The 27773-nt window shown below is 49.5% G+C and overlaps 2 protein-coding genes across 9 annotated transcripts in view; one reads left to right on the plus strand and one right to left on the minus strand.

Annotated features, from left to right (window-relative positions):
• Kif21b (kinesin family member 21B) overlaps positions 1 to 9393 on the plus strand; it is a 47680-nt gene extending 38287 nt beyond the window's left edge. For 4 of the 8 annotated variants that reach the window (XM_075988088.1, XM_075988090.1, XM_075988089.1 and 1 more), the window contains 8 exons: positions 230 to 366; positions 1233 to 1413; positions 2439 to 2603; positions 2870 to 2987; positions 3606 to 3776; positions 4297 to 4496; positions 4931 to 5119; positions 5508 to 9393. In XM_075988088.1, the coding sequence (XP_075844203.1) occupies positions 230 to 366; positions 1233 to 1413; positions 2439 to 2603; positions 2870 to 2987; positions 3606 to 3776; positions 4297 to 4496; positions 4931 to 5030 (1072 nt within the window). In that variant the 3' untranslated portion in view covers positions 5031 to 5119; positions 5508 to 9393. The remainder of the gene's footprint in view (positions 1 to 229; positions 367 to 1232; positions 1414 to 2438; positions 2604 to 2869; positions 2988 to 3605; positions 3777 to 4296; positions 4497 to 4930; positions 5120 to 5507) is intronic. The other 4 variants (XM_075988092.1, XM_075988094.1, XM_075988093.1 and 1 more) reach the window with 1 other exon arrangement.
• Positions 9394 to 13210: 3817 nt separating this feature from the next.
• Positions 13211 to 27773, minus strand: part of LOC142858110 (maestro heat-like repeat-containing protein family member 7) — a 32925-nt gene continuing 18362 nt past the window's right edge. The window contains exons 13-23 of the mRNA XM_075987330.1: positions 22484 to 22628; positions 21902 to 22051; positions 21325 to 21485; positions 21103 to 21217; positions 18046 to 18186; positions 17341 to 17517; positions 16655 to 16813; positions 15506 to 15607; positions 14500 to 14602; positions 13923 to 13982; positions 13211 to 13362 (exon numbers count right to left, since the gene is read on the minus strand). Of these exons, the coding sequence (XP_075843445.1) occupies positions 13211 to 13362; positions 13923 to 13982; positions 14500 to 14602; positions 15506 to 15607; positions 16655 to 16813; positions 17341 to 17517; positions 18046 to 18186; positions 21103 to 21217; positions 21325 to 21485; positions 21902 to 22051; positions 22484 to 22628 (1465 nt within the window). The remainder of the gene's footprint in view (positions 13363 to 13922; positions 13983 to 14499; positions 14603 to 15505; positions 15608 to 16654; positions 16814 to 17340; positions 17518 to 18045; positions 18187 to 21102; positions 21218 to 21324; positions 21486 to 21901; positions 22052 to 22483; positions 22629 to 27773) is intronic.

Consider the following 27773-nt stretch of genomic DNA (forward strand, 5'->3'; position numbering starts at 1 on the left):
TCCTGTTCCTTCCAGCGTGCCTGGCATGGACTTCTCCGGCAGTCTGAGGATGGCAACCGCAGCTCTTTCTGGCTCCCAGACCTTGGTGGAGTTTTGCCAGCAGTCCCTGAACCTCTCATTATTCACTGTCCCCTCTCAGCCCAGACCCCTCTGTCATGTGCGCCTCGGTCAGCCTGGCCACGATCCCCTTGGCTGATTGGCACATCCTCTTTCCCTCTCTTCTGGGAAGGGGCGTCATCACCCCCATTGGCGGAGCAAAGGGAGCACGGACGGCCCCATTGCAGTGTGTCTCCATGGCCGAGGGCCACACCAAGCCTATCCTCTGCCTGGATGCCACCGATGAGTTGCTTTTCACGGGCTCTAAAGGTGCGTGGAGACTTGAGGGGCCAGTGGGGCTACGTTCTCTCACCCACCACTGCACGTTCCTTTTCCAGAGCGGGCTGTGAAGGCAGTGTACAGCTCCCCCCAAGGGTTGAGGCTATGCGGAGAGCTTGCCGCTTGTCTTTTGCCTTGGCTCAGGGTCTCAGTCAGTACACTCCTGACTGAGCCTACCCTCCCACATGATCCCGCCGGCTCTCCCTGCCCACCTCCTCCTTTAGACATTTTGGGATGCTTTTCTGAAGTCCAGCATCTCCACTCTCTGATACCACCAATTCCTCCCTGATATTACCCAGCACCCACGTCATCTCTGCCGCTGCATCTGTCTGTCAGTACCTCTGGTCTCAGCAGCAGGGGTTCACAGTCCTACAACTGATTACAACAAAAAAGTTAAAGACTTGACCAGAAGAAAGAACAAATTTGTAGCATGCATGCATAATAGGGGCCTGTGTGTGCACATACGGATATATGTATACGTATCTATGACACACATACATTTATCCACACGGGAAAGGGATAGCTGTCCACTGAGCTGTGTTTGATTGGTTCTAAGTTTCCCCATGTTTGCTTGCTACTTGGTCATGTAATAAGTAGTGGATTTGTAGCAATTTTCTTTCAGCCCAGACACCTCAGCAAGGACCAGAGAACTCACTGTTACTTAAAGTTCTCAGCCCCTTTTCTGTCTCCTGATTTTTTTTTATCTTTTTTTTTATGAGATTACACGTGCTTGCATGCTTCTCTCTCAGAGTTCTGAGATGTCTGTCCCTACCAAGAGGGACCCCCCCCTCCTTTGGGGGAGCTTCCTGGCTCTTGATGTCAGCTCCTCTCCATAGTTGTTTCCCTGTCTCTGGCAGACCGTAGCTGCAAGATGTGGAACCTGGTAACAGGGCAGGAGATCGCAGCTCTCAAGGGTCACCCCAACAACGTGGTTTCTATCAAATACTGCAGCCATTCCGGGCTGGTGTTCTCTGTGTCCAGCTCCTACATCAAAGTGTGGGACATCCGGGACTCAGCCAAGTGCATTCGGACCCTCACGTGAGTGCCTCACTACCTCCTGCTTCACGGGGCTGGTTTGAGAAAAGCGCTTCCCTGTGTAGGTGAGCACACATCATGTCACAGCCTGACTAGATGGGCACAAAGGCCCTTACTGGCCCATAGAGTGACTTTGACTCCAGAGGACAAGGTTTAGGAGACAGTTTCTGAATAGTGGGTTAGTGAGCCTTTGACCTGCCTGGCCCCTCCCTACCTTGGTCTCAGTCCTCCAAGATCAACGGTTTGAGATAGACTGCACATAGCCCTAGGAATCCGAAACACCAGCAGGAGGCAGCAGCCTCCAAGGCCAGCCAGCTTCACAGATGAGCCACCCACCATTGTCCTCAGCAGGGACACAGACTCTCCAGAAGTCAGGTTTTATCCTTATGTGTGCATTAGAAGCCACAGATTGATTAGTCTGATACTTGAAAAGCCAACACAGGGATATTTAGGGCTGCAGACTTACTCAGCACGATGCAGTAGCCACAGAGAATGCCACACATTTGACTGGCCCTATAGAATGTAGACCGCCTAGAATGAGCCCCACTATGTGTCATGAGCCTGGGTGTATATCCATTGTAGGTCCGCCAGCAAAGGCTGGGGTGTGGGGTGTTGATCATGGCTCTTTTGGGAGGGAAAGAGGTAGATGGGAAAACTACTTTCCACTCAGTTTTGCTGTGGATCTAAAGCTATTTTTTTTAATGAAGTCTGGGGGAGGGGTCGTACACAAATGGATGGAGAAACTGAGGCATGGAGAAGTTAAGTGATTTCTACATGGCCCAGGTTCAAAGCCCCTTGACTCCTACAGTCTGTGCAAACTGCCCACGCACACAACGGGTCATAGAGACATGTTGGCTAGAGTGTAGCTGGGCCTTTGGTCCAGCTTCCAGGGGAGGCTGTTCAGCCTTCATAGAGAAGACATCCTGGAAGAAGTGACTTTTCCCAGCTGGTCCGAGTGAAGTTTGTTTTTCCGGCCTGCGTGAATAGCCTCTTGTGACCTCTGGCTTTGCTCTCTTTTCTCTGAGTAGGTCCTCAGGCCAGGTGATCTCAGGAGATGCTTGCATAGCCACATCCACGCGTGCCATCACCAGTGCCCAGGGCGAGCATCAGATCAACCAGATGGCCCTCAGCCCCTCAGGCACCATGCTGTATGTGGCCTCTGGCAATGCTGTCCGGATCTGGGAGCTTAACAGGTCAGTGAGATGTCAGGAGAATAGGCCCAGGGAAGGTCCACAGGCCTCAGCAAAGTGGATCACTCTGGTGTGGGCTGGACCTCAACTGTGCCTCCGGTTCCCCAATCTGTGCGCTTGCCCACTGTCTCTGACCTTGGTCCTTGATCTTGCTTTGAAAGGGAGAAAGTAATCTGTGTCTATTCCAGGCCAGATTATTTCTATCCCCCTGCTCTAACCTAGTTGCCCCTCCAACTGACTATCCCTGGTTGGGCCTCTCCCCACTGTAGGTTCCAGCCCATCGGCAAACTGACCGGCCACATTGGCACAGTGATGTGCCTGACAGTCACCCAGACTTCGAACCAGCATGACCTCGTGGTGACTGGCTCCAAGGACCACTATGTGAAGGTACCTATAACCGCCTTCACACTAGCTGGGGTCTGACTGGAGCCACCTGAACGATGCTGTTCTCACTATTTCCGCCTATTCCACCTTTACCCTCTGTTACGTGGGGAACATATAAAAAACAGGGAGACTTCTGGGAATTGCTGCTGGAGAGAGCATCTCAGAGAAAACAAGAAGATGTGTATGATCAGTCAAGGGCATAGAATTATTCTGTAAATCGTGAAAAATTAGCAACCTAAATGTGTAAGGATTGCAGGTAGAGCCTCTGAATGGGGTATGATGCAACAATTAAAATGATAAGTAGGGGGACTGGAGAGATGGCTCAGCGGTTAAGAGCACTGGCTGCTCTTCCAGAGGACCTGGGTTCAATTCCCAGTACCCACATGGGAATTGACACCTTTTCACCAATGCACATAAAATAAAGTTAAAATAAATTATTTAAAAAAAATAAGTAGGAAAAAATACAAAATATGCAATTTGGTTTGCTCTCTATGATATAGTTGGACACTTTGTGGATGAAAGGGAGATGGAGGGGTTGAGACTATGGCAGTGTTCTTCCAACAGTGCTCAAAGCCTGCCCCAAACAGGCCCCTCTCTGGGCTCTGCCCTCCTCCTCTGCAGATGTTCCAGCTGGGCGACTGTGTGATGGGCACCATCGGCCCAACCCACAACTTTGAGCCCCCTCACTATGACGGTATCGAATGCCTGGCCATCCAAGGAGACATACTGTTCAGTGGCTCCAGGGACAACGGCATCAAGAAGTGGGACCTGGAACAGCAGGAGCTCATTCAGGTTCGGGAGGGGAGGGGTGGGATGGTCCAGGGCGAGGCCCCAGGCAGACCTTAGCAGGGCTCCTCCAAGACTGCCTGCTGTCTGCCATCTTCCCTGCCGTCCCTGCCCTCCTCTCCCTGCAGTCTGTGTTGGTTCCATTGGGACCCTCTGACCCCTGCTCCCCACCAAGCCCTAGCTTCTAGTTTGAATGTGAAGCACCCGGTCCTGTGTCCTAGCTTCTAGTTTGAATGTGAAGCACTTGACTTTAGCCTGGCTCCTCTGGAGGCTGAAGACTTTTCCAGCAGAGCAGATTCAGAAGTCTGAATGTGGGAACTGTGCAGAAGGACCCGTCTGGGCCTTTGAATCCTCTAGCACAACTTAGCTCAGCCTGGGAATGTGGGGTCTGTCCATCTAATAGCTGTAGATGCCAGGAGCCAGGTAGCATCCTTCCACTGCTAGCCAGAGGGATGTGTGTGTTCCTGGGACCTTGGAGCAGGCCCCCTCCCTTCTCTACACCTTATTAGCCCTGACCCTCCCACAGCAAATCCCCAATGCTCACAAGGACTGGGTATGTGCCCTGGCCTATGTTCCTGGCCGGCCCATGCTGTTGAGCGCCTGTCGGGCAGGCTTCATCAAGGTCTGGAATGTGGACAACTTCACACCCATTGGTGAGATCAAGGGCCACGACAGCCCCATCAACGCCATCTGCACCAACAGCAAGCACATCTTCACGGCCTCCAGGTGGGTGCCGGGCAGGAGGGCCTCTTGTTCCCCTCCCTCTTCCCAGATTCACCCAGCAGAACCCCACAGAGCCCTCCTCTCTAAACCTCCTGTTCATCTTCACTGAGCACCAAGCTCCCAATATCCTGGGTGCTGCACTAGACAAGGGATCAGGGAGCCCCTGGGCCCTGGGCTAGGACTTGTCCTCCCAGCAGTCCCAATCTCTCTTTCTCTCTCACCCATGCAGGAGCTAAGGTTTGCCCTACCACTTTTAAACCTCTGCTTCTTTAGCTGCAGCTCTGCCCCCACCCCGTCAGGCAGTGCCAGGTCCTCAGCCCCAGGGGCACTACTCAGCCCGGTTTCTTCTTTTCTCTCCTTGTCCCCACCATGCTCCTTCTCTCCCCTCCCATCTCTTCCTACCTCTCCTCTCTGCCTCTCTACCTCTCCCCCCATAGTGACTGCCGGGTAAAGCTGTGGAATTACGTCCCTGGACTCACCCCCTGCCTTCCTCGCCGAGTCCTGGCCATAAAGGGCCGCGCCACCACCCTGCCCTGACCCCTCTCCAGCCCTCCCCTTTCCTCTCTCATTCTTCCCTCTTGCCTTTTCCTGTCTTTCCCCACCTCGATCTGAGCTGCTTCTTCACGGTATGAGACTGTTTTACTCTTGACCTTCTTATTCTCCCTACATGCCCTGCCTGGCCCAACAGATTGCACCAACAGCCCATCTTGCAAGCATGAGCAGTGGGACAGAACCCTAGGTAGCGGAGAGCAGAGGGGGAGGCATTGAGGCCTGGACAAAACAAAACAACAAGAAAGCCCAGGACGCCAGTCCTGCAGGGTCTTGGAGACCATGTCCTGGGCCCTCCCTTTGCCCAGACCCTTCCCTGTGCATCAGTGCCCACTGCTCCTGAGCAGTGTTTGCCTTAGCCCAGCCATACACGAGGGAGGTGGGGAGTCTGCCCAGCCTTTACTTTTGGGGGCAGCCGGCTGGGCTCACGTCAATGGCTGAGCATCCTCACTCTGTCCTCCCCAGTGACCTGACAGTGAAGTTCTGGAGCATGCGACGGCTACCGGTGGCCCACCCTTGAAGTTTGGACTGAGGGCGGCTAGACCCTCGGACCTGGCAGTCCACACGGCATGGAAGGGAAGCTGTCGCCTGACCTGAGCAGACCAGCCAGGTGCACTGAGGACAGAGGGTGTGGCCCTTCTCTTGCTCTGCTTCCTCTCACTGGCCCCTCTGTCCCTCCCCTGCCTCCTGAGAAAGGAGAGGCCGGGGAGGGAGTAAGCTGTGAAGCCAAAGGGCACGATCCCTTCCCCGCCCAGTTCCTTGCCCTGCCCACAACAGGTCACACTGTCTTCTGCTGAGGCAGCCCTGCCCTTCCTCCGGGCCCTCAGCCCAGGGTGGCACTGGGAGGGAGAAGAAGTCCTCCTGCCCTCCTGTCCATTTATCCTCCAGTGAGCTAGCCTCTTCCATGTCTCCCAGCCCCACCTCTGGAGCCACTGCATCTGCCTCTGAGCCCACCAAGGTAGTTCTCAGGTAACCATGGAAACCAGATGTAAGCAGCTGAGTTCTGCAGCTGACCCTAAAACCCTATGGCCACCAACCACCCACCTCAGTGGGGCCCAGTCATTCCTTGGGGCATCCTCTGCTGAGGGTGCGGTGGAGCTGCTTGGACAATTCCTCTGGGGAGAAGGTCAGCAATACTGCAGTTAATCTAACTTATTGTTTTTTATTTTTATGTTTTGTTGTTGCCTCCTGGAAACTGACTTGAAGTTTCTTCCCATCTTCTCCCCTGCACTCGGGGTGGGGGAGTCTTCTCTTTAGTGCTCCAGCCCCCTGCCCCACCCTCTGCTCGGTGGGCAGAGGAGGGAAAGGCCTCTTCCACCCTTTGCAGCTCTGGCCTTTGCCCCAGCTCTGCTCCACCCCGGCAAACCTTCTAGAATAGTCCAGGTCTCTAGGCCGCCTGATGCCGCAGTGCCTTCCTCCATCCTGAGGCCTGGCATCATGCTGGGCAGCCTTATACCAGCCATGCCTGCAGCCCACATGTGTCTTTTCCTTATGGGCCTCGTGCCCACAGACCCCGAAGGTCAGAGAGTCCACCCAAGACCAGCAGCCCAAGACCAGGGAACCCATGCTCCCTAGAGTCCTATGTGGTCCAGATTGGTAGACTGTCCACTAGGTAGTGGCTTGGGTAGTAAGGCTACTAACCTAATCCCCCAGCTAATTATGTTTCAGCCCTCATGGGGACAGGAAGCCCCCACTGCTTCTTTTCCTTTAGTTATTCTAGAAACGGATTTTCAAGCCTTAAAACCAGCCTGGGCCAAAGGCCCTCCCTTTTAAATTAGCAGGAGGAGGCTCACTCTCCTTCCTTGCTTCTCCCACGGGGCTGTGGACTCAGCTGAAGGATGAGGTGTAATCTGTGTCTGGCGCCCCCTATAGGAACAACTCCGAATTTATAAGTCTAGACCTTGAGAGGGGTCACTCCATCCCTCACCCCTGGCTTCCCCTGCCCTTAAACTGGTCCATACTTACTCCATTGCTTCACTGATCTCATGCTTCCTGGCCTCGTTCGGGGAGCCGTGAACCCCAGCTCTGTTCAGAGGACATGGTGACTTGAGGACTTTGGATAGTTAGCGTAGCACATCTGCATTTGGCTCTTCTCTCTCTGTGGCCGGGTACACTGGTACCTGTCCATGTGGCCCTGCAATGGGAGAGTCCCTGCTGAGGACAGACCCTCTCTGAGCCATCCCGGAGCTGTATCGGAGACTAAGATTATCCCGCCTGTTGGTGGCCCCTGTCGGACATGGTGTTAAGTCTGGGAACGTGGATATTCAGAACGATACACCTGGAAAGCGGGTCAGCTGGAACCTAGACAGCCTGTCTGCAATGACAAGAGATCCTCCTTCCTCTGCTCATCCTGAACATGCTAAGAAACTGCCTTAGCTCTCAGAAGTGACCACGTCTTCTCCTCCACCCCTCTCCGCCTGAATGGAAAGCCTAGACCTTACGTCCTGTAAGAAAACCCAGAACCCATCTGCATGAGTGTTTACAAACTCCAGAAACACATGAGACTTATCTGACCCCATGGGCTGGGCTGCCCCAGCCTGGGGTGCCGTACTGTATAGCTAGCTGCAAGGCCAGTTCTTGTACAAAGCGTGTGGTCTTACAGCCCCGCGAGAGGTGCTCACCGTCATTGCCCCTTCCGCCATTTCTGATGGGTCACTACCTCATGGCGGGGCTGCTATGCTGTCCCAGCGAGTGTCATTGACTAAACTTGAAATCCTTTGGAGCTCTAAGCGCATTGTCCCCGAGTCATTCTGAGCTGTGTTCTGGGAATGTTGGTGTCCCTTCCCACTCTTTTGGGGTGTCCAAGGCACACAGTCAGGGGCAGGCCCCTAGCTCCACTCATTGCACAAGCGTCCTACGTGTTGGAAGCACAAACTGGTTGTGATTTGAGCACAAAGCAGGTCTCGGGGTAGACAATATAGGCAAACATGGGTCCAAGAGGCTTTTCGCAGATGGGCTGAGTCTTAAGTTAGACTAGGGATGCCCATGCCTGTGGCTGACTAACCCATGTGCTTTTGGGACTTATATCACTTCTTGTGCCCATCCTAAGACTTGAGGCCCAGGCCATATCTGTATGCTGTGGGCCCCTCCCTAGACCCCCATACCCCAGACCTATAAAAACCCACGTATAGCTGTACCCCACCATGCTGAGCCTGAAGAGCCTGGACCCAGGCTCCCATCTCCTGAACTAATGTCCACGTCCATGCTTCCGAAGCTGATTGGCTTCCATCTGGATGGAACTTGGGCCTTCTCTGCACAATCCTGGGTCAGGACCCATTCCAGTATTAACCAGTTCAGTGTTTGCACTTGTTGGAGAGACTTGATCCCACAGCGGCCAGGTCCTGGAAGGCTGTGCCTGAATCAGCCTCGAAAGCCTGCCAAGGAGGGGGAGAAGGCAAAGAATGAGAGGCTGACCCAGCCCAGCCCTTGATGTGGTCAGAGTGCCACCATCAGCTACTTGAAAAGGGACAGCTATGGATCTGGAAGATGCCTCCCACCCTCGCCCCAGCTGCAGGCTTGGACAAAGGGCAGGTTAAAGCACAAATGCACACACGCAGGGAGGATGCTGTCTCCCGGGGGCATTCTCATGCTGTTCATCATGGTGGAGGTGCAGGCAGAAAGCTGCTGTGAAATTGGGGCATTATGTTCTACCCTGCTAGTTCCTGGGGACCTCCCCTGGATTCTGGGCTGCGTGCAGCCACACACCCTTGGCTGAGCCTGGTTGGTCTGTGTGGGCAGAACCTGCCCTGCAGGAGCGGTGAATTCCATCCTGTCATGTGGCCCAAACCTGTGGCATCCGTCCCTTTGTCCTTTCAAGTTGGAAACTGCTTGCTGCTTAGAAGAATGGCCAATGGCTCCACTGAGCCTTCCTGAGCCCAGCCGTCCCCTCCTGACTCCTGGCTCTTCACTGCTCCTTAAGTGCAAGAGACTCTGCAGGGCAAGTTCTGTTTCTTTGACATCTTTGTTCCGTCCCCGGTGCCCACCCCTCTTCATCTCCAGCACCCACCTGACTTCCTTTGCCTCCTCCTTCCTCCTTCAATCCTGTGTCCTCAAGGCTTTGTCAAACAGTGGAAAGTCGGTACTGCTGAAAGTCAGAAAAGACCACTGACGTCTTGGTGCCCCGCCCTGCCCCCAGCTCTTCCAGCCGCTGCCCCTACCCAAGCTGCGGGGTCTCTCTTGGCTCATGCGCTCTCCCGTGACATGGTAGCTCAAGGTGTGTATATGCTTTGTACCTCTTCCGATGACTGTACATAGGATATGAAAGTTATTTAAGCCTCATGTTGTACATTTCTGTTCTGGAATTGGATATGTGTGTTCTAAGATAAATAAAACTCAAATGACCATTGTCTGAGAGGTGTTGCCAGTGGCTGTTGACCTGTGGCTGCTGGTGCTTTCTTAGGGGTGGGAGGTTGTTTATGGGTAGGTATATGAGGCTGGCTTTTGTAACTGGGCCCCATGGGAGAACAATGCTCTATGATGGAGTATGTTCTCTTCTCCCCGCCCTCTATGGCCTGCAGGGTTCCAGGCAGGTACAGGTGGTCAAGAACAGACACCAGCACTGACTGAACACCCAGTACTGAGGTCCTTACTGTTGGGGGCATTCTTTGCTAGATCATCCCTGGTATTAGGTGAAGGCCTCTTTATGAAATGAGGACATTCACAGGATGGAGAGACTCACCAGGACAGGGCTGGGCTTCGATCAGCCTGCACCACCAAAGCACCCACTTTCCGTCACTCACATATTGCAAGCCTTCCTTAGGACTCGGGACTCCCTGTGTGTGGCATGGGCTGGACATATTTTGTTTCGTTGCCACTTACGGAGAGAAGACAGAAATGTACACATACTGAAAAGCTCATATAACAAACCAGCTCCGCGATGGTCATGATGCTGTTACTAGGTCGGTGTTTTCCAGTCTTCGGGACGCTGTCTTCTCCACCACCCTTGGAATGGAACCCAGCATCTTGTGCATGCTAAGCATGTGACCTGCCACTGATTTACCCTCCCAGCCATTCTGTGTTGTCATCTGTCTGTCTCTCTGTACACTCCGGTGTGTCTGGCCCACTCCTTAATGCCATCTATGATTAGGAAGCCTCCTATACAGCCAGGAAGCCAAGATCAACTTTTGTTGCTTTGTTTCCCAAAAGGAAAACCAAGTGGTTTCTGAACCCACACAAGTCCCTGTTGCTCATAGTGACCCAGCGAGCCGGAGTTTGGGGGGTGGGGAGGAATTCAGAAGAGGCTTCTTCTCTTCCAGCAGAGGAACTAGTGGGAGGGGACTCTTAGCCACAAAGGGAAACACAGTGACCATTCCTGCCCCGTGTCCCCAGCCTATGGGGCAGGCACAGAGCCTTCTGCCTTGGAGAACGGGTTGGCTTCCTGAAGATCATTGATTTTGGCTAGGCAATTGAGCTCCACCCCATGCCAGCCTCCTGCCTCACCCTTGCTCCCCAAAGCGCATGTTTTACATAAGATCCTATTCTACTACTCCACAGACAGACTCAGCCCATTGTGTGTTGTGACAACTGGGTGTGGCCAACTGCCACTGGGCTGGGCACATAGATGAAACTGAGAGGGGGTTCTGTAGCTTCCTGCTTGCGCTAACTCCTCCCTTCATCCCCCAGAGGGTTGGCAGCAATGATTTGCAAAATTCAGGTCACCCTGTGGGAACATCAATAGTCTTGGCCATGGGCCCAAAGTTAAGAGATTCTTAAATACAGGGGACTAGAGAGATGATGGCCAGTCAAGAACACTGGCTGGACTTTCTAAAAGTTTATTTAAAGTCTGCAGACTGTGGTGTACGCCTTTACTCCCAGCACCTGGAAGGCAGAGGCAGGTTGATCCCTGAGTTTGAGGCCAGCCTGGTCTACAGAGTAAGTTTGAGGACAGCCAGGGCTATGCAGAGAAGCCCCATCACAAAAAAAGTTAATAATTTTAATTGTGTGTGTACACGTGTTTGTCCTACACATTAGTGTGCAGGTACCCATGCCTGTGTGACGCCAGATGTCTTCCTCAATCACATTCCACCTTGCTTACTTACTTATTTGTATTTTATTGGTTTCTGATTTCTTGAGATGGGGATCTCACCATGTAGTCCTGTCTAGCCTGGAACTCACTGTGTAGACCAGGCTGGCCTTGAGCCCACAGAGCTGTGCCTGCCTGTCCTTCCCGAGTGCCACCATACCTGGCCTCCCCCTTATTTTTTGAGATAGGTCTCACTGAGTTGAGAGCGTTCTGATTCAGTCTGGTCAGCCAGCCCCGGGGCTTGGGTTACGTGCGTGCACCCCCACACTCTGCTCTCTTCTGTGGGTCCTGGGAGGATGGACTTGGGTCATCGTGTCTGTGCAGCAGACACTAGCCACTAAGTCCCTCTTAAGAAGCTGATGCCATTCATTGTCTAAGCCCGGAGGCACCTCAAGAGACATATTTTCCCAAATCCCTCATTTTATACACAGAGGGAACCGAGGCCCAGAGAGGCCATCAGAACTAGCTGAGGAGATAGCAGGACAGAAGAGCTCCAGGAACCCGCTCTTTTATACCTATATCTTGGTTTGACTCAAGTGAATGAAAGCAGCAACACGTGGGAACACCCAGTCCTGAGGAGGTTTTTTCCCAAACAGCTGTTACTGATTGTTGTGTTTGATTTTATTTTTAATATAAGATATACTATTTGTCCTTGCTTGTGAAGGCACATTTATCCTTTGGGGGCAAGGAAGGAGCTATCAGTGTCAGTGAGTCTTAGTATTTCTATTTATACACAGGGTATATACTCCTATGGATAAAGTGGTTAGCCCAGAAGGCTTCCCATGGTAACTGGGGGCAGCTAATGATGAGCCAGGAACTGTGAGAAAAGCCTCCTGGCTGCTGAAGAAATTAGCAGGACCTTTAATGCCATCCTTGGCTTGTTTGCAAGCAGGTAAGCTTGCAAGATAATGCAAGGAAGATGTGGGCCTAGGGAGGCCCCGAAAGGAGAGGGCACCTCAGATCCCTGAAGGCTTGTGTTCAGGAGACCAATTGGAACTTCAAAGCGTGGACCTGTGAAGCCAGGACTCCAGCCAAGTCCAAGTCTGCCATTGAAGAAGCCTGCATTCGTATTAGGAAGTTGCTATCCTGTAAGCTTTTCCCAGTGACTGAAGTCACTTAGGAGAAAGGATGGTGAGGAGAGAGGGACCATGGGAGCCACAGAAGATCCTGTACGGACCCAGAACATCCCAAGGACCCACTGTCGGGCTGATGTCAGTAAGACTGATTTCAACAAGAAAGAGAGAGCTCTGATCTTAATACGCAAGGGGAAGGATACTTCTGGGCTGTGGTTTGGGCGGTGCCCAGGGGCAGCTGTATGCTACTTTTATAGAGTGGTCTTACAGAGCTAACCACACTCTCTGTGAGCAAAAAAAAAAAAAATCACTTTCCTGCGTCAACTAGCCAGGGGGACACTGCTGTTTACCAGCAAGAATACTGCCCAGCCACTAGGAGAACTCAAAAGCAGCCTGGGGTATGTAGCAAGACAGTACCTCAAAAAAAAAAAAAGCTGGGGGACTGGAGAGATGACTCAGAGGTTAAGAGCACTGACTGCTCTTCCAGAGGTCCTGAGTTCAATTCCCAGCAACCACCTGGTTGCTCACAACCATCTGTGAGATCTGTTGTCCTCTTCTGCTGTGCAGGAATTCATGCCTACTAAACACTATCTGTAATAAATAAATAAATAAATCTTTTTTTTTTTTTAAAAAGGGCTGGTTACGGCGATACACACCCATAATCCCAGCATTCAGGCGGCAAAGGCAGGAGAATACGAGTTTGAGGCCAGCCCAGGCACATGGCAAAACCCTGTATAAAAACAAAACACACAGCTGCTAGTACAAATGAATTCTAGTTACCTTATGTGTCTCATGCCCAGCATGCAAAGAAAAGTGCTTAGATCACGTGACTGAATAAGAGTGGCCATGGGCAGCAGCACCAGAGAAGCCAGCCTGTCCCAGATGACCACACACACACACACACACAGCAGCTCGTGACCACAGATTGATATCTAACTGCACAAAAATGAATGCTTTCTCTTTTTATTATCAGAGTTCTACAGGGACACACCATTTCTAGTGCAAGACTCAGAAGGTAGCCCGCTGTCACAGTGTTGGTGGCAAGCCTTCATCTTGGACCCTAGCATGCAGGCTCAGTGGTATCTCCTTAGGAACCTCCTTATGCAGAGGCAGGAGGAAGGGGTCTTAGCTGGAGTTACCGGCTCCTTGGCTTCGAGGATGTAGATAGTCTGGACGGCAAGGCAGCTGACTATGGGGTCAGGGTCTCTCTGCATGTACCTGAAGGCTGTAACAGATCATACAGGGGGTGGTACAGTGAGCGGAGGAAAGGGCCAGGCGAGGCAGCAGGACCCTGGCACTGCTTGGAGGAAGAGGGAAAACAGGCAACTTTTACAATATAAGCAAAGATGTCTTCTAGAAGTCCACACTGTCCATTGCGATCAAGACCCCCAAGAGCCCCTGGCTCAGGGAGACACAAGGCAGCTGCTTTTTTGGTCCTACTTGCCTCTCCCTATCTCTACCTTCCTCCTCCATTCTATGTGAAGTTCTCTGACCCCCCCCCCACCCTGCAGCAGAACTGCAGCCCAGGACAGAGCCATACTGGTGCGGGGGGGGGGGTGCACTCTGTCATGAATAGAAGAGAAAGACACAGTGTGTAGGGGACATGTCTCAGGGACAGTGAGACACAAAAGTTCCCACTCTTGAGGGGAGGAGCTGGGGACACTGGTACTCTAGGGAAGAAGGTAGGATAGCTCTTTCCTAGGGAGAATTCCAGGAACCAGCCTGGCAGATAAGCATCCTCACCCCTAAAAGATGCACGCAGTAGGCAATGGGGTGGTCACTCACCTATATATTCATCATTGATTTCCTCTTTCTCGGCCGTGTTGAGAACCCGGATGATCTGACCTACAGGGGCACACAGGCACTCAGTGGCCTCCCAAGGGGGCAAGTGGGCCCTAACTATAAGTTCCCCAGTAAAAGTCACCACCCTGTCCTTTTGTCTATCTTTCCCAGCCTCAGTTACCAGCCTCAGGGTTGGACTTGCTCCATGAAACCAAACTGCTTCTCCCATTCTGCAGAGGCCAGATGAAGATGCAGATAAACTGCACCTCAGGGATGCTAGTCCTCTGAGTGGCAGAAGGTAGAGTCCACCTGTCTTTGAACCCACTAGGGACCACACACAGGCCTGATGTGCCCCCTTTTGGGGGCTATGCTGCCTTGGTTTCTTAGGAGTGGGCCCATTCTGTTATAGACAGGTTACCCCTACCCAACCCCTGTGGTGGAAGGGAACAGATGGGGTCATTACCAGGGACTCTGTAATTATCATGGGTCCTGTAATTAGAGCCTTACGTACCCAGCCCTCAATCTGAACAACCCAACTTCAAGTAGACAGTGGCCCCGAGAAGACAGAGGGCCATCGTACCTGCAAACCACACAGCGACCTGGCGGATGGGGCCCTGCGGACTCTTGAAGAGAGCCACACTCTGCTTCAGGAACCAGAGCGCCTTGCTCCTTTCCTGCTGCAGCTGGAAGAAGCAGCATTACATGGCACAGCTGGAGTGGCACACTGCCAATCTTCTTGCCTCTCAGACAGTCTACATGGGAGGGGCAATGCAAGCCGTGCCAACTGCAAAAACCACATCTTATAAATTCTCCTGTGTCCCAACTCCTGGAACCTTGGCTCTTCCTTGAAGCCTTACTAGATTGACCAAGCTGCGGGAATAGCAATGTATAACAAAGCCCTTGACATAGTGATTCTTCAGTTCTACTGGGGTCTAGGTTTCCTTGTCCCTCATAGTCTCGGGCATTTGAATGTTAGATCCGCAATTGACGGCACTGTTGGGGAGGCTCAGGAGCTGTGGCCTTGCTGGAAGTGTGTCACTGGGGGCAGGCTTTGAGCGTTTAAAGACTTGTGCCATTTTGAATTTGTTCTCTCTGTTCCCTGCTTGTAACTCAAGATCGGGGTCCTCAGATCCCTGGTCCTGTTACCATACCTTCCCTCTGTCACCATGGACTCTCACTCTCGAACTGAAAGCTCAGATAAACTCTTCATGGTGTTTAATCATGGAGACAGAAAAGGGACTCAGCATCACCCTCTTCCACTCCTCCCCATGAAGATGGCCCCTCTGCACGGGTAGCCTTTCTGCAAGCTGGAGCTGGGCGCAGTGCCCTGCCTTTGTATTAGAAAGTGTATTCCTCTTGGAATTACCAATTCATGCGCCTAACTCTCCAGGGTAGACAGGGGGCACTAAGAGGGCAGGAAGCACCACCAGGTGGCCAACACAAGGCACTGTCGCTGCTAGCTCCTGCCACCACCAGCTGCAGGGAGGAGACTGACCCAGATGGCTGAAGGTCAGGGGATGGGGGTGGTGGGGATAGGTGGTAACTCCCTGGCACAGGGCAGAAGGATCAGTCAGCTGCTGGCTTACCAGAGCACTGAGGATGCTGAACACATCATTCTTGGAGAAGACCCCTTTGAGTTTGGACCAGCCCAGGAAGGTAGCTATGCTGCAAAGGCTGAGCCTACAGACCTGGAGAGATGGGAGGCTCAGCATGAGGGATCATGGGAATAAACTTAGACAAAGACACAGAGTGGTCCAAGAGGGAGACAGGTCACAGCCCATTTGGCCTTGGTGGATTGAAGACTCAGAGCCTGCAGGCATTCAGGCTCAGGAGAAATGGAGACCCTGTTCAGATATCGGGCTCTACTGATAACCTCTTTCCCATGAGGCGGTGGAAGTGGCAGCTGCTGTGATAGAAAAACCGAGTCCCACGGCAGTGTGACTGTCTACAGCACAGCCGTTGGCACCGTGCCTTTCCAACCCCAAAGCAGTCTCTCGGAAAACAAATGTCAGGTTTTTGCTATGTAGCCCAGGTTAGCCTCAAATTGGCACATTAGACTCTTGGGTACTGGGTTCTCAGAAGTCTACCACCTCACCCAGGTGCCTCAAAGTCTTGGTACACCACCTGGGTTTTCCCTGCTCTATATCAAAGTTGGCTCGGTCAGGAACATCACTGAGTTCATCAGGAGGGACCCATTCCTCCCCATCATATGCTCAGCAGCATCCTTGGATGTATCTAAGAGGTCTCCTGTTACAAATCAAGGCAGTGGTTTCTGAGTGTTTAGCTGTGGTCTCCTGGGCTCACAGCTCGGTCTGTCATAATCCAGGCTTCTCTGCTCTGCCCAGAATACAACCACAACTGGAGCTCTCCTGCCCTAGGAGCCCCATCTCCCTTCCTTGGGAAGGTAAGGGCAGACAACAGTCAGGAGAAAGTTCGCGAGGACCAAGGCAAGGCAGCAGAGAGAGGAGCTGGTGCCACTATGAGACTTCCTGAATTAGGGTTTGCATGCCCACCAGCTTCTAGTGGAGTTGGTAGTTAGCTGGATCAAACTGGAGCTGGAGGAGAGTCAGCCCAACAGCCAATCACCTCTACTCGCTGAGCATCTCCAATAGCAAAGTCTAATGGGCCCCCTCCGTGTTACACCATCCTGCCACAGCCCTGGCCAAGGGCTCACCATGTTCTGTATTAACTTCCGGGAAGAACCGAACGCCAGGCTCCACAGTCCAGCTTCTCACCTCCACCACGTCGGCGTTTACATCCTGCAGGTGTGACACAAGGAGGACTAGCCAGTTGAGGATCTGGTGCCTCAGGGGACAGACAAGAGCCATCTTCGAGACCTTAGTTAGGATACTTCCGTAGATCTGGAAGGTTATCAGGCGCAGCTCCTCTGACTCCTGTGTAAGAAGAGACACACTCAGGAAGACCCCAGCACCTCTGCTCCTGCGCTGCCCACCCAGGTCAGAAGGGCTCTCAACTCTGCTCCCACTAACCACACTCCCGTGCACATCCCCCGTCCACTTCGTTCAGCAACACAGCTCCCCTGTGCTGCTCTCCTCTGCCCTCTTGTTGACAATTACAAAACAGGAGTGCAGAAGCAGTCAGTCTCCCAAGAACTTCACTGGGGTCAAGGAAAGGGCTTTGTAAGAAAACTCCACCCAGTCGGGTGGTGGCGGCGCACACCTTTTATCCCAGCACTTCGCAGGTAGAGGCAGGTGGATCTCTGTGATTTCTAGGCCAGCCTGGTCTACAAAGTGAGTTCCAGGACAGCCAGGACTGTTACACAGAGAAACCCTGTCTCAAAACTGCCCCCTCGCGCGCACATACACACACAAAAAAAGCTCCACCCTCTTCCATTGGGTCGCAGCTACCTAGGGTAAGAGAGCGACCTCTAGATCCCGGGGGGGGGGTGGGGGCGCTTTACCTCCTCAAAGAAGTGGACCAAAGTGAAGGCCAGTTCAGTGATGAAGGAGGAGGCGTGATGCCAGGTGAGGTCCCTGAGGATGCGCCGCAGCATGAGGAAGGTCTCCGTCACCACCTCACTGCTGGGGGAGTAGCAGCAGCTCAACACGTAGGGCTGCAGGATGTGGAAGTGCCTCATCTACAGAGGGACAGCCGCTCAGAAGCAGAGTCAGGAAACTGTCCCCACCGGCACTTCCCATCAGTCCCACCCTCCATGTAGACCAGTGGACACAAGCTCTTGCGGTTTTCACTCTGGAAGTAGGAATGGCCCCGACATTGGATGGCGATCAAACTGGGCTTTCAAAAGGGTTCCAAGCCAGGAAATTTCTGCCCTCCGTGGGCAGAGGTGAAAAGATAGAGATTTTCCATCTACTGCACCATAAATTGCCCTCCTCACTGTCTCCCTCAGTCCTGATGATGCCACTCTCTGGATATCTGGATGGTACATCTGGGATCCTGTTCTCTGAAGTGACTTACAGGACCTTTCCTGGATGGGAGGAAGTATGAATGGCCAAGTCCGTCTGGATTCTATGCTGGACAACCGGCCTCAAGGGGACCCATGTCCTAATTCAGTGTGTCTCCCTGTCTATAACTGGACACACTAGCTCTCCAGGTCCACCTGTTCCTTCTCCGGGTGAAATGTCCTTGTCCCCTCTCCCATTTTCACCGTGTTTTTGTGCTTTGTGAAGATCTCTGCGATCTGCAGGAATAGATAGTCTATGGCTGGCTCCTCGCGCTTGAACCAATCCACCAGAACCTTGGTGGAGAATTCATCCACGATGCCTGCCACTTCTGGACAGCAGAGCAGCTAGCAAGAGGAAACCAAGAACGACAGGAAGGTAGGCAAGGGAACAACTGGATCTAGATTCTGTCTTGTTGTCATCTAACGTTTTCAGAGCCTTGGTAAGAGCTTAAAGGACAAGTTCACACCCTGTCATTCACCCATGGTGCAAGTCTTCCTCGGGCATCGTTGAGAAAGGATGACGGGAGTTAACAACGAGAAACGTACGCAGCTGACACAGATCCTAGCACTGGGGAGCTTTTTGTTCCGTTTTGTTTTTATTGAGCTATATATTTTTTCCACTCCTTTTCCTTACTCTCTTCTTCCCTTCCACCCTCCTCTCTGACCCCCATGCTCCCAATTCTTTGGAGCTGTGGACCGTAGTCTGGTTATCCTTTGCTTTGTTTCCTTTTATCCACTTATGAGTGAACACATACCGCGTTTGTCTTTCTGAGTCTGGGTTACCTCACTCAGGATGGTTTTGTCTAGTTCCATCCATTTGCCTGCAAATTTCATGATGTGATTGGTTTTCTTTTTTACAGCTGAGTTGTGTAAATGTAACCCATTTTTTTTAAACCCATTCTTCAGCTGAGGGGCATCTAGGTTATTATTGGCTATTATAAATAATGCTGGGATCCTTTCAAGACATGACCATGAACTGCCTGGAGAATATTTCAAGGAAAGAGCAGCGTTGCCACAGGCTGAAAGCAGCTACAAAGCATCACGAATGGAAGTTTGCAAAGGAGGCAAGAACTTGATTGAATTAGACTTGAAGATAAGGGAGAACTTCCCGAACCCTAAGTCTTCGGAATAGAAGACAAACAATTTGCTAACTCCACTCCAGCCTGAAACTCGCAACTGCTTCTGTGGGTGGGTGTCTACTCTTCTCAGCTGGGCAACAACATTTGAAGGAACTTCTAGAGTGTTCCCCAATACCAGCTGTGCCTAGGTCACAGCTGTAAACTCGGGAGCTTAGAGAAAACTAATTCCTGTACCCCATCCCAGAGCAATTCCGAAGAACTAGGCACCCAGCATCAGAAAAAGGTGGTGTGAGGCTTAGCATCTCCTAGAGCAGGGTTCTCAACCTTCTTAATGCCACACCCTTCAATACAGTTCCTCATGTTGTGGTGACCCCCCCCCCACACACACCGTAACATAATTTCGTTGCTTCATGGTAAAATCTAAAATAACAGAAATGAGTTAATTTAAGATGTAAGAGTTAGTTAATAAGATGCCTAAACTAATAGGCCAAAGAGTGTTGTAATTAATACAGTTTCTGTGTGATTATTTCGGGTCTGGCGGCAGGGAAATGAACGAGAAGTCTCCGCCTACAGAGACCTGCTGTATGAACGCACCCTTCAGCTAGTTAGACTCCTGCATTCTCCAAGAAAATCCTTAGCATACTTAGCAAGTGTCTGCTAGCATCTTAGAATGAAGATCCCTGTTTCTGTCCTAGTATTATTGGTATTGTATTATCTTCTGTTGATATTCAGAAGTCATCTTTGTCTTCTCTTAGATAGGTTGGGGCTAGTGAGGTGGATGAGTGGGTAAAAGTGTTTGCTATTGAGCCTGAGATACAAGTTCAACCCCTGGGACCCACATGGTAGAAGGACAGAAATGGTTTTTGCGTGTTGTTCTCTGATCTTCACATATGTGTTTGCACATCCATGCACACACAAACAAATAAATGTGTGTAATAGCTTTCAAAATCAGGTAACTTAAAACTAGTAAGGCAGACTTCAAAACCTGCCCAGCCCCGGCTGGTGAAAGCATAAAGTGATAAACTTTACTGGAGAACACTTGGACATCAGTATCAAAAGTCACAGAGGCCACCCACACTTCTGGCATTCATATTTCCACTATTAGAATCCTTATTTAAGACACTCATCTATAATACTGGAAAGATTGTGCACAGAGATGTTTACTGCAGTACTGTTTGCATTTGTTTCAAATTAGAAGCAGAATATGCTATGCATTATCACCGTTGTGTTAAACACCTCATTATTGTTAGAGTTTTACGGAGAACATGCGGTGAAAACAGAAGAGACCAGCAAAAGGGGCAAGAGGCTAGGCATGGTGGAGCATGCCTTTAATCCTACCACAGAAGCAATCTGTGTCTGGATCTCTGTGTGTTTAAGGCTAGCCTGATCTCCATAGAAAGTTCTAGGCCAGCCAGGGCTACATAGTGAGAATCTGTCTCAAAAAGGGCATGTGGTTGAGAACAGGGAGAAAGTGGAGGGGTGAATAAGAACAAAGTTACAATGCTGTATATGTGTGAAAATGTCCCAGTGAAACTCATTTCCTTGTATCCTGACTAAAAAGTTAGTTTAAAAACAAACAAAAATGCAACACAAAGAACATAGAATATTAGAGACTAATTTAACCTTATATGCATACTCACATACACTCACCCACATAATACACACACTCTCTCACACACACACACACACTCACACACTTACTCACTCACATACACACTCACACAGTCTCACAGGCACTCACGCACACTCACGCACTCACATACACACTCACACACACTCACACATTTGCTCACACACACACACATATCTTCATACAAGCAAAGGCATGTAATGGGTTTATAGAATTTGGATACATGTATAAATTTTCTACACATTTTCCCTGACTGATGACTGATTTATAGAGTGAATCAGAGTGGCTAGTCAAAGCTGAAGTAACTGCAGGAGAGAAAACTAGTACCCTACAAGGTCAGGGCAGAATCAAAGCCTTGATCTGAGGAGGATAAAGGCCTATGACTCAATGAAACCTAGTAAAGAATTCTTTCCTGTCTTCCCTAGTTCATCTGTGGACTGGGGTAAACCAGGCCACTTCTCTACCTCTGGAGCCTTTTAGATGAGTCCCCTGGGCGCACTGGCTTCCCAGGAAGCTGTCCCCACTGCCCTCTGTCCAACCGTCTCTAGTCACCTCTGTCAGAAACACCAGGGCTGTCAAGTAATTGGCACAGTTTGAGTCCTCAAGGGTCTTGATGAGGAAACTGAAGACAGGGCGATTGTGCCAACAGTTCTTGATGACCAGGGACCTGAGATAACAATAGGGCGCTCAGAATAGGGAAGACCCTATTCCGAGCCACGGGACAGGATCAAAGGCGTAGCAGGTTGCCTGCCCAGGGACTGGATGCCCGCTTACCTGGCCAGCAGAGTGACTCCTTCATAGTGACTTTCAGGGCTGACAATCAGTTCCCAGCCCCTGAGGGTCTGAATATGAGACATGTGTTCTATGTACCCAGAGCTTCGCAGTAAGGTCTTCAGGGCCTCTATGGAAGAACTGAGGGCAGAGAAGGAGGCAGGGTGTCATTGCCAGCCACACCCTCGGCGTCCTAACCTCCGGTGGGATTCCCACTGTGAATTATGAACCTGGCCACGGGATGTTCACAGACCAAGTACATTTCACAACTGATGCAAACAAGGGCTGAGGGGTCTCCCAGGCGGTATGGGAAGCCTGCAGAGGCTGGGAAAATCCAATCTAGATCTGTGGCCCAGCAGTCTTGTTTTGACTTTATTGTAGTACAGAAACTGCATCCATGTTGGTGGCCACTTTTACAAGTTTTTTTCAAGAAAACCTAGGAAGGTTTCTTGAGTTGATGTATGAGGGATAAAGTAAGCGTGGGGGATGGGAAAGGGCCAAGCTAGCGGCGGCGCCAAGATGCTGGCATCCAGATCACAGTCCCTAGCACACTGGCCCAGGATCCAGGGTACCTAACAATTTCATGCAGCTTGTCCTCGCTCTCGGTGCTCTCGTTAGTCACCAGGAAAGAGATTTGGAAAAGCAGTGCCACGAACAGGGAGGCGAAGAAGGTTTGCACCTCCGACTGCTGGCTCGGGATCAGCAGCAGCTCATGGATGGTCCTGGTGACCTGGAGTGGGAAGAGTACTATGCCATTATCTTCATCGTCACTCATAGTTCCTAGCACCTGGATAGGCCTGCCCAGTGCCGTCGCCAGTGTGCCAGCGAGTGAAGACTGAGCCGACTTCTGCCAGGCTGCTTCTGGAATGCCTTATGTGCTCTTGTAACTATGGGTCTTGCTTTAGTTTCTTAGCATCCTTGAGCATTCGGGCAGGCCCGGGATGTTTGTCTCCCCTCACTGCACCCCCCATATTCAAAACTAGAATCTAACTCTTCTGTTTTAGGTAAGTCAGTTGGTTGGAAACCCTCCTTCTAATCCTGTTGCTGTTAGAAGAGACTTGGGTCCCGAAATGGTTCTAGTCCATTAGAGCCCAGGCTAGCCCAGCAGAAATCCCCGTGTGTTTCCTTCCCAGCTCCCAGCCCTCCACCTGCCCCTCCATACAATCAGTGTTGAGAGCTCTGTTCCATGGCTGGTCTCCTGGTCCGTGTGTGTCTGGGGTGAAATCAGCTTCTGTAGCAGATATTTCATGATCACTTGGTAGCCTTTAGGAAAGGAATCCAAAATTTCCCAGGATTTCTTTGTCCCTCTGTAGAGACAGAAGCCACCAACAGTTACAGGCAGCCCGTTTTCCGCTGATCTACATTGCTTTCCAGAAGGGCTCTCAGCTCCTTAGCCCAGGCCCAGCTCCCCGCTTCCATCCTGCCCTGCCACTTCTCTTTCCATTCTTTCTGCTACTTCATCACCTCAAGGCTTCCCTGTCCTATGGTTGTCAAATATAGGCAAATAGGAAAATATTCACTTCACCCTTGGGCCTGAGAACATCTAAGACCAAGCTTGTGGAGGGCCCTTGAGAACATCAGGTCAAGTTCTTACCTTGTGGCTTTATCAGCATCTCTGCATCTGGGGCTGGGGATGCAGCTCGGTTGGTTGCGTGCTTGCCTAGTATGTGTGATCCTAGGATCAATCCCTGCCACTACTAATTTGGTGTGGTTGTGCACGTACCCATAATACCAGCACTTGGGAGGTGGAGGCAGGAAGATCGGAAGTTCATGGTCATTCTTAACCACACAGGTAGTTTGAGGTCATCTTGGTTACAGACTCCCCCTCGCCTCACCCAAGAAGAGGAGGAGGAAGTAGAGAAGGAAAAAGAGGAGAAAGGAAAGAAGGAAGGAAGGAGGGAGGGAGGGAAGGAGGGAGGGAGAAAGAGAGAGAGAGAGAACTTTGAGGCAGGGCTGGGGGCTTCCCTTCTTCCCGTCACAGCCCCATTCAGTCTCCCACCACCCTGTACTCTGCAGAGACTTTCACAGACATCTTTGTTTTCACCTAGCATATCTTTGCACATCTGGATCTGATAAAACCACAAGCAAAACAAAAGTAAATATCTAAAAAAAATTATTTTCTATAAATAATAATGTATGTGTGGGAGGTTGGTTTTGTTCTTTTGGTTTTCTGAGACAGGATTTCTCTGTTCGGGCTGTCCTGGAGCTCACGCTGTAGACTTCTGCTGACCTTGAACTTGGAGATCCTCCTGCCTACTACTACTGCCCTACAATCAAGTTTTAATCAACTCCATTTAATATCCTCCTAAAGTCACCTAGGACTCTGTGAAACATCAGAAGAGCCAGGAGTAATGAATGGCACGTGCCTTTAATCCCAGCACTTAGGAGGCAGAGGCAGGTGGATCTCTGTGAGTTCAAGCCTAGCCTCGTCTACAGAGTGAGTTCTGGGACAGCCAGTATAGAATCTATCTCAAAAAAGGAAAAGAAGAAAGAAAGAAAAGAAAAGAAGAGAAGAAATCAAGGCATAAATGGAAAAAAAAAGATAAGAGGCAAAGAAAATGTTCAGGCATGGTTCAGCAGGTGAAGGCGCTCACCCCAACCTGACCAGCTGATTTCTATCACTAGGGCCCACGATGCGAAGGAAGAAAACTAACTCCTGCAATCATGCAAATTGTCGTCTGGCTTACACCCCCCCCACACACACACACATCACATTCACACACAGCACACACATACACACATGCTCACATGCTAAATATATTTTTCAAAAAGAGAATTTCACTGCTGGCAACGTGGCATGACATGCGCTCTAGGAACAAAGGCAGAGGGAAGAATGGCCATTCTCTGTCGGAGGGCAGTGAGGCTGACCGCTCCTTCCTAACAGCACCCGCAGACAGCAGGAGACGAGAGGTCAGGCCTTCCACGGCTGGACAACAAAACCTCAACCTGCAAGTTCCACAGCAAGTCTCTTGTTTAAGGAAGATGGCCTGAATGAACAAATGGATGGGCTGATGGGCAGATTCTTACTGAAGATAAACTAAAGGGCAGCCTTAGAGGGAAGCATGGGATACGGAGAAGGGAAGGCACCCCCCCCCATAGATCTAAACATGGTGTCGGAATAAGAATGTTGCAACTGTACCATAATAACAGCAAAAACCCTGACGACAAATGACTGTCAGCAAAAGAATGGGTAAGGCAAAGTATGGGACAATCGCATAATGAAATATTATAAAATTATAGACAATCCAAGGGGCCAATACCCAGCTCTAACAAACTGGATAAACCTAGGAGCACAATATCAAGAATTTAACAGATTAAGTAAATATAAATACATTCACATGTAAATGGTTTGCTAACATATTTTAACCACTCTTGTATAATAATTTTGCATGTAGTAAAAAACATTTATTTTTTCATATTTATTCAAAATACGTCAAAATTGACAACTATATCTTTCTAATCCATAAGTATTAAAAATCTAAATCTTTAAAGGAGGTTTTAAGATTATTCTCCCCAGTCATTATTTAAAAAGAAGAAATTGATCAAAATAACTAACACTTGGGGACTAAATTGTTAAAGATCTGTGCTGGTACGTCATTGGGTATTTGGTGAAATTTAAAGTTGATTCTTGTTTTCTGTTTTTGTTTGTCTATTGTAATTAGCAGTATAAAACAGAAACTCCTTTCCCATGATAAGAACATTTATTAGAAAAAAATAAAAAAGGACATTATTAGAAATTAATAATAATCAATTTTAGTTTCTGTTGCCCACCAAGAATGCGAAGCCCACCCTAGCCTAGCTCTCCCACCGATTAGAACAACAGACACTTGAAAACACAGGACTTCCGTCACCCCTTTCTCCGTGATTGACAGCTACACAGAAAGATCAATGAGGATACAGAGCCTCGAATAATACTATCAACTATCTCAATCTAATTTCCAAAACTTGAATTTGATTAGATCCTGAAAGATTAATAAAAACAGGCAGATTGGAGACTGAAGCCAAAATGCAGAAATCCACTGAGTAAGAATCCCGATTTTGTTCTTTCTCTTTTATCTCCCAACTTTGACCTACAGATGACCCCAGAGCAAAACTGTGCACCAGACACAGGGAACAGACCCTCTGGGTGAAATTCTGTCGTCCCTCCACCCCCCGGCCCCCGGCCCCCAGCAGTGGGAAAATGGGGCCCTGTGAGTCAGACAGTGTGAGTAGATCTTTGTTCTTTTCAAATCCTTCTCGGTGACTCTGGAGGAGCTGCAGACTGGAAACTGGCTGGCTGGAACACAGAGACATGTGACTTGGTGGGTAAGGGAAGGAAGACATCACTACTGTTGTTGAGGGCCTGTTTTGCTGGAGTCAACTATCAGGGCCTTGTATAAACCTCATAAGGCCTTCACTGCTGGACCACAGCCTAGTTAACCTCCCTGTTGTTGTCCTCGTCCCCTGGCTCAGTTTTGGCCCTGATAACTGTGCTATGTATCAACAAAGAGAGTTTAAAAGACTTGGAAGGGATCCTTCAGAGGCAGTAAGTGAAGGATTTCCCCAGTTCTGTGTGCAAACCAACACAACCCCACCGTCACCCTCAAGTACTCAGGTAGAGAGAAAGGCTCAAGGAATCCTGAGACAAAGGAAACCATGTGGGGAAGGGACAGGAGTGTCAGCCCAGATTTTGTATCCAGTGAAAATAATCTTTTAAGATGAAGGTACAATAGGAAACAGTCTCAAATGAATGAAAACTAAGGGAAGTTATTACCCAAAGATATGCTCTTGGTGAATTTTAATAAAAAGATTTTAGCTGAGGAGAAATTTTTATTATAGTGAAGTAGGCACTTCAATAAAAAGCAACAGAAATAGCAAATATTTGAATAATTGTAATGGTTCGTTCTCCACTTAGTTTAAAAATATACATGACTGTCAGGCGGTGGTGGCACATGCATTTAATCCCAGCACTCAGGAGGCAGAGACAGGCGGATCTCTGTGAGTTCGAGGTCAGCCTGGTCTGCAGAGTGAGTTCCAGGATAGCCAAGGGTACACACAGAAACCCTATCTCAGAAAGCCAAACCAAACAAATGAAAGAAATATACATGACTGTTGAAAAGGAAAACAGTAGCTATTGGCAGTTTTTTCAGTATACGTAAGTGCAAGGTGAATGACAGCTATCATATGAAGCAGGAAGGCAAAGGGAGTTCCTCTATCTTCCTTCCCTAAAGTTATAGATATTAGTTATTAGACTGAGTGTGGCCATATAAATTCATAATTGTCTAGTAAGTTAAAGGTAAAATCTGCTCCAATGAGTGTGTAAAGAAAAACAGAGCCAGGTGGTGGTGGCACATGCCTGTAATCCCAGCACTCAGGAGGCAGAGAGAGGTGGATCTCTGTACATTTGAGCCTAGTCTAGTCTACAGAGTGAGTTCCATGGTAGGCTCCAAACGCTACACAGAGTAACTCTGTCTTGAAAAGCAAAAACAAAAAAAATGAAAGAAAAATTATTTAAAATAATTAAAAAAGATGAAGAAAAGGAGGCTATAATAGACAAAACAGAGAGACAGAAAACAAATCACAGAATGGTGCATAAATCCAAATAAACCATTAATTACATTAATTGTAAATGGTCTAAATATACAAATTAAAAGGCATGAATTTTTAGATTGGATGAAAACACATGGTCTAGCTTTGTGGTAAAGTGTTTACCCAACATGCATGAGGCTCTTGGGTGGATCCCCACAACTACAAAACAAAAGGAATAATACAAATACATACAACAGCCAAATATCTCAAAGATTTAGCTATATTCTAAATAAAAAGAAACTTATTTTAGATATATTAGCTACAATTAAAAAAAAGAAGAGCAAAGACCTTTAGTCCAAAAGGTCCAATTTGTTACATTAACAGGATGAAAAAGAAAAATTACAATCACTTTAATAGATGCAATAAAAATTTTAACTAAATTTAATATGCATTTGTGATAAACACTCTTATCAAACTACAAATATAAAGAAACTTTCTTTTTTACTTTTAAAAATACTTAATTTTTTAATTTTTGTTGGGGGTTGGAGAGATGGCTCAGAGATCTAGGGCAAATACTGCTCTAGAAGAGGACCCAAGCTCAGTTCCCAGTACTCACATCAGACAGCATCATGACCACCTACAAGTCCAGTTTCAGGGAATCTTACGCCCTTTTCTGGCTCCTATGGGCATTATACTCATGTGTACAAACTCACATACAGACATGTACATATACATATAGAACTAAAACTACTTAAAAATAAAGGTGTGGGAGTGTGTGTGTGTGTGTGTGTGTGTGTGTGTGTTAAAAGACAATTTACAGAACTGAGGAACTGATTCGGTAGTTAAAAACGCTGGTTGCTCTTCCAGAATACCTAGGATCAATCCCCAGAGCCCATGTAGCAGCTCACAACCATCTGAATTCCAGTTTCAGGGAATCCAACACC

Source organism: Microtus pennsylvanicus, chromosome 10 (assembly GCF_037038515.1).
Source record: "Microtus pennsylvanicus isolate mMicPen1 chromosome 10, mMicPen1.hap1, whole genome shotgun sequence".
In the NCBI taxonomy this organism is placed as follows: Eukaryota; Metazoa; Chordata; class Mammalia; order Rodentia; family Cricetidae; genus Microtus; species Microtus pennsylvanicus.